General features: G+C 33.4%; 2 protein-coding genes across 2 annotated transcripts in view; one reads left to right on the forward strand and one right to left on the reverse strand.

Moving 5' to 3' along the window:
* LOC125048742 (polyhomeotic-like protein 3) overlaps positions 1-4,737 on the reverse strand; it is a 223,046-nt gene extending 218,309 nt beyond the window's left edge. The window contains exon 1 of the mRNA XM_047647590.1: positions 4,643-4,737. The gene's annotated coding sequence lies outside the window, so the exon portion shown is untranslated. The remainder of the gene's footprint in view (positions 1-4,642) is intronic.
* On the forward strand, positions 3,227-4,118 carry LOC125048743. The gene is made up of 2 exons (XM_047647595.1): positions 3,227-3,414; positions 3,479-4,118. Exons 1-2 carry the CDS (start codon positions 3,403-3,405, stop codon positions 4,085-4,087), a joined length of 621 nt encoding a protein of 206 aa, XP_047503551.1. The 5' UTR covers positions 3,227-3,402; the 3' UTR covers positions 4,088-4,118.
* Positions 4,738-6,000: the final 1,263 nt, after the last annotated feature.

Raw genomic sequence — 6,000 nt, forward strand, 5'->3', positions numbered from 1 at the left:
AAGAGCTAGGTAAATCCTACGAGTATAGTATCCCTTACCAAAGTAACCTTGCATTTAAATTCGATTGAAGTCAAAAGGACACAACACGACACAAATTCCTACTGAAAACACTGAAAACTGAACAATTTAAAAACAAACACTGAAGGTAAAACAGGTAGAGTACATCGGTTTATCGCGTTCAACTGATAACTGAGGTGTCAGGTCAAACGAGCAAATGGGGCATGGTACGAACGAGTGATAAGAGGCGATAACGGGCTCTTAACCTTCCGATGCCTCTAGCAAGCCCTTATTACCTTTACGTAATGTCACAACCATTCACAACTGAACATCCTGTATTAGTAAAGGCTCCCAGAGCCAACAAGGCGGGAAGGTGAATTCGTTCCATCAAGAAAGATACTTAAAAAATTAAAATAAATATCGCAATACAGCGAGGTAATGCTGCCAGTGTTAAAGGTACACTGCCACAGGGACCAAACTTTTTAAATTTGTTTTAATTTTCTTTTTAATTATTTTTATTACTACTTTGTAGGTTAAGTACTTGTAAATACAGTATACTTGATTGTTATGATTACTAATAAAAATTTATGCTTTGAGTTAGAATATATCAATCTTAAAAAAAAGGTTAATTTAAATAGGTAATAAACTTTACCGCATAAAAAATAGTAGTATAATAATTTAGTAAAATAATTTTTATTTATTTTAAAATCTAGCATCGTGATTCATGAATCTTAAGATTAGCTTTAAGTATTTACTTTTTTATCTTATTTTTGTAAAATGAGTCTACATTTGTAATTTAATTTTTTTAAATTTAGTTTCGTACTTTATACTTAGTATTTCTCGTTTTCTTTTTCTTTACTAGGGTTGCCTGGAAGAGTTCACTTGTTAGCCTGTTTCCTCCTTACTTTATGTTATCTGAATGTGAATCAAATGTGAACAAGGTGTTAATAAATAAAGAATAAAAACCATCTATCTAAGGTTTATATATAAAAAATTGTGATTTTAAAGTTGATTAAAAATATAATTCAAAGTGTGTATTTAAACTACTTATCCTTCATAGATAGAATATAAAATATCAACAACCGTTTTTATACCACGAATAATAAAACTATTGGCAAAACAATATTTTACTTAGTGTCATGACCTGTAGTAAATGTTTAGTCAAACTGGGTTTCACCCAATTCTTATCAATGACTCTATAGCTGATACCAGTCTGGCTATCATAGTTTAGTTTCCTTTATGTCAATACAAAACCCACTTATTAGCGAGCCTAAATTTTAAACACTAGATTTCAAAACTACGCGTTATTTTTCTCTGGCAATGTATATGGCATTTGTGTCAACTCTGTATCAATAGGTAATGCGATTAAAATCTATCGATTCGATATTTTTTTCGTATTAAACCTCCTTACTTATAAGATAAAGAACAAAAAGACTGTTTCAGGGGCCTCATAGCCTAGCGGTCTTATTAAGTGGCAGCAGCTGGGTGAGGGGTACCGGGTTCGATTCCCGGTTCGAGGGCAAGTTTTAATTTAATTTAAATTTGTTCTCGGCCTTTGGGAGGGTTGTGCGGTACCGGGCGAGTGCCTAAACCGTACATGGAGGACACGGTCGAATTTCTAAAGACAAGCACGAATTATAAAAATCCTATACTTGACGCTGGCTAATGCACAAATCATGCCAGAGCCATAAAAAAAAAGACTGTTTCAAACATGAAACATATCTAAAATGCAAAAATGATTAATTTCCAATAAGATTTTGCCCTTGTATGTAAAGAAATAAGATGCGAAATTTTGTTTTATATTGCAAAGTCAATAACAGTACAAGAAAAGGGCAAAAGATAGACGCTCGACCGGACATAACTTCGTGACTGCTGATAAACTGATAACACTGATATCGAACTCACAGCGGACAAAGCGAAACCTTATCAAATCCAATACTGATAACAAATTACTGAAGCACCTCTTTCCAATATTTTAACATACGTCCGGGGTCTTTTAATTTATGGTAAAAATGGCGTAGTAGTGTTGAAATTAGCATTTCTTTAGAAAAATCTTAGACTCGTAGCTTTCTGACTTATAAACGCCTCATGAAAAGTGTTTTCTTGAAAAGTATGTATCATGACGCACGCAAAGAAAAGGATTTCAAATTGAACATTCATAAACGGAATAAATTCTAACCACAAATAATAAAAACAGGAGAAATTAATAGATATAACAAATGCATAGTAGCATTTTCAGCTGCTTGGCTTATGTCATAATTATAGGTTATGCGCGGTCGTGTTGGCGCGCATGCGTTGTCGTCACGAGCTAATTCTGGCGGGGCGAGGTCATGACCCGCCCTGCGCACGCGCAACCAAATATAAACATCTGCTAACTAATCTTTATGAAAACTTGCAGTAATAGAATTGTAAACAATATGGCATATTTACTACAACGATTGGCTAAAACTGTGTATCCATGTTATATTTATACTTTGCTCTGTCATTCATAAAACGCGAACTTCATCATTTTAAAATTCATAAATCAATTTAAAAACGCAAAATCAACGCGTCAAACTTTTATAAACTAATAATATTATTTTAACTCATTTATCCGACACAAAGTTGGCTTTATATAGATATTTGATACTCGTGTTTCAGGCAAAGGTATGTTTGGCGTATATCCAGGTCTAGTCGGGTATTTTAGTAGTCCAACGAGGTCGTGACCTGTCACCCGCTATATAATAGAACTTGTATACAAGCCAAAGTTTTAATTAACGTAATGAAATAGGACATATTTATATAGGACTATGGAATTGTCAGCGTTAGTGTCTATTAATTTTTAACGCCTGTAATAACATGTAAATGATTGTACTTGAAAGATTGCTTCTTGGCCAATTTAAGGCAATTTTATGGTATTCATTTATGTAGGTAATTCCGGTCGACGGAATCGGCAGATATATACTATATTTTTTAATGGATTAATTCCAGTCAGCTTGCGCTCCAGGGCCTACCAGCAGGAAGAGTATTAAGGTGAAATACATTATTTATACACACACACAAACACATTTTGTTTATACAGTCACTGTCTTGACGTTTCGACTTCCAGAACAACAAATTCCAAAAATCTCCAAATAGGATAGATAGGTAGATAACCAGGCCAAGACAGACCATGATGATGATTAATACCAATGCCATGATGGCTAAATAAATTAAATCCTTTTGGAGAGTATTTCTACTTCATTGTACCTTAAAATAGTTGTTTTAACCGTAATAAGTAATGACTTATGTAAGAGAACAATAGCAGCAGCGCATTGAATTTTCTTACCCATTGTGATACACCTGAGTCTACAGTGGCGCACTTGTCATGAAAGTTGGCCAATCTTAGATAAGAATGTTGGATTATATTAACTAAATTTACAAGATATGGAGAAAATTGTAAGTATATTAAATTAATTTCGAAAAAAGAAATCAACGAAATTAATACATTTAAACTTTACAGGTAATAACAGTGTATATGAATTGTCTTGTCTTAAATTCCGCCGAACAATATCAGCCCTATTACCAAAATCAAATGCCTTACGACTACACAGAAGTCGATTATGAGGACTACGAGTCCAATGAATGCACCTGCTCTTGCCAACGCTGTGAAGACATCAAACCATGCTGCAGAAACACTTGCAACAACTGCTTCCAACCTTCCAGCATCGTGATAGTTCCCTATCCCTACCCACTTATAATATCAACGAAACAAAAAGAAGCAACTACTGCGCCGCCTACACAAGAAACGACAGCTCCTGTTCCACAAGAAACAACATTAGCGCCACCTCCACCAACTGAATTACCAACTACAGACATCCTAAGAAACAATGAAGCGTACATAAATGATATTATAGCCAAAGCACCGAATTTGAATAAGAAGAATAAGTTTGTATTAACCAATCTGAGACGTACAAAGCCTGATTGGGTGCCGAAGTATGGTATTGTACCCATACCGGATAATTTGGCAGAGAAGTTGATGCTCCAACTGCGGAGCATGCGTGTGTTACACCCAAAGAAAGAGACCTTTAAACCTAGTGCAACGCTGTCTTCGTTGGAGAAGATAATTTAAAGAACTAGCGGACCCGGCGAAACTCGTTCTGCCTAACAGTCTAATAATATTAGTTAAACTTAATTTAGGATTACATTAATACATCTTTTTTGCAAATACAGAATGTTTTATTGCTTGCCATTGCGAAAGAAGAATGGCAGTTTTACACATTAGGCCTCTTCTCTCTAACGTTAATGTTGCGATACTGCATGTTAAAGCACTTCCTGATATACAACATTTTTTGTTTTGTTATCCGGGGTAAGAACAAAGTGGTAGGTTTCTATTATATGCGTAATTTTGTCAACAAATGGCACAACATGCTTGCATTCGTAAAATTAATTTATTAATTTATTTGTATTCGATAACTTGTCCGATATTTTATTACTTATTCTGCTATTCGGAGGGGAAAAGAATCTACCAAAAAAGAGTTAGTGGTGTAACTAACACGACTTTGTTTTATATATTAAAGACGTTATTTACAATTTTCATGATTGTCGAATTCTTTATTATATTGTTATTTGAATTGAAACTAAAGCTAACAATTTGTTGCTTGAATAAGAGAAATTATACACTTACGATTCATCTTAAATCGAATCACAATCAAACACAAGCACTTAAATCACTTCACATTGATATATCGATAGATTTTTCGGCAATTCAGAATTCAGTGTGACCTTTCAGGAGGCGATGCGTGTGTGTTATGACTGTGTGGTGACCCCTCACCAGTCACAACGATATTTTTAGAGTTGAAAGTTCGACGGTTCAAGCGATTCCGATGCTTCCTTATTTACGCTTTATTTGCATGAATACATTTGTCTTAGATATTTTTTGAGTTTTATAACAAAATAATTAATATTATTTACAAAGTCTTTTTATTTTATATCGGCTAAATACAACTTATAAGCTTTACGAAACAGAAAAGTGATACAAATAAATTCTAAATTAATAAATCTCTAATATATTATTTTACCTTTCATTAAAGATTTTTCGTTCTTGTAGCTAAAATATAAATTATAGTATAGATGAAATATAAATTATAGTATAGAGACACAGCCATAATGAATATAATTCCTCGCGTCAAAAAAAGGAAAATGTAGCTACTAATATAAACTACGCGTGTTGTGGCATGAGATTAAAGATTTTTTAAATTACTTTTTTTATTGTTGAGGAATAATGATAAATATCTTTATTCCTTGACAATATTTCAAATTCTATTTAAAACTCTTTTGTTTAGTCCAGAATAAAGTGAACATATCTTAATATGATGAACAAAATAGATTTTGGATTTCTTAATAAATCCGATATTGCGAAACGCCAAGGTTGCCTTAGGTCAGATGATAATCAGAACAAGATTGCATTGCATTCTATCAGCGCCCGCTAAATGAGTGGGCGGTGACTTATGCCAATGGGGTACTAAATATTCATTTACGTTAACCGCTAACAACTCATCTTATGTACGGGTTTATTTCAATTTTAATGGTCCAGTCAATCTGTGATTCGTTAAACTTTAACCATTATGATACGAGAAATAAGTTCCTTTACATATCTGAGTTTTCTTTTATGGCGTGTATTTCGTTGAATAACTTAAAAAGTTCTTGTAATTCCTTCATAAACCACGGAGCTGACGGATTTTGCTTTAGTTGCTTGTTTAAGGCAATTAAACACAAATGCCAATATAGTCAAGCAAATATGTTGTATGTATAAAGGATATCCAAGCGGATTGAAAATACTGTGGGTACTATGAGCCAACTGGAGTCTTTGCCAGCTGACCTGTCATCCATTGAAGATGACTACACAGTATGAGTTAAAAAAAATGCGCCTTTCATAAAGATTAGAGCAATGCCAAAAATAAATTTTCCAGGCGCGTTTAAAGATGCATAATTTATTAAATATAAAAAAAAAACAAAGTCGTTTAATAATTATTATCAGAACTA

The sequence above is a fragment of the Pieris napi genome, chromosome 4 (genome assembly GCF_905475465.1).
Source record: "Pieris napi chromosome 4, ilPieNapi1.2, whole genome shotgun sequence".
In the NCBI taxonomy this organism is placed as follows: domain Eukaryota; kingdom Metazoa; phylum Arthropoda; class Insecta; order Lepidoptera; family Pieridae; genus Pieris; species Pieris napi.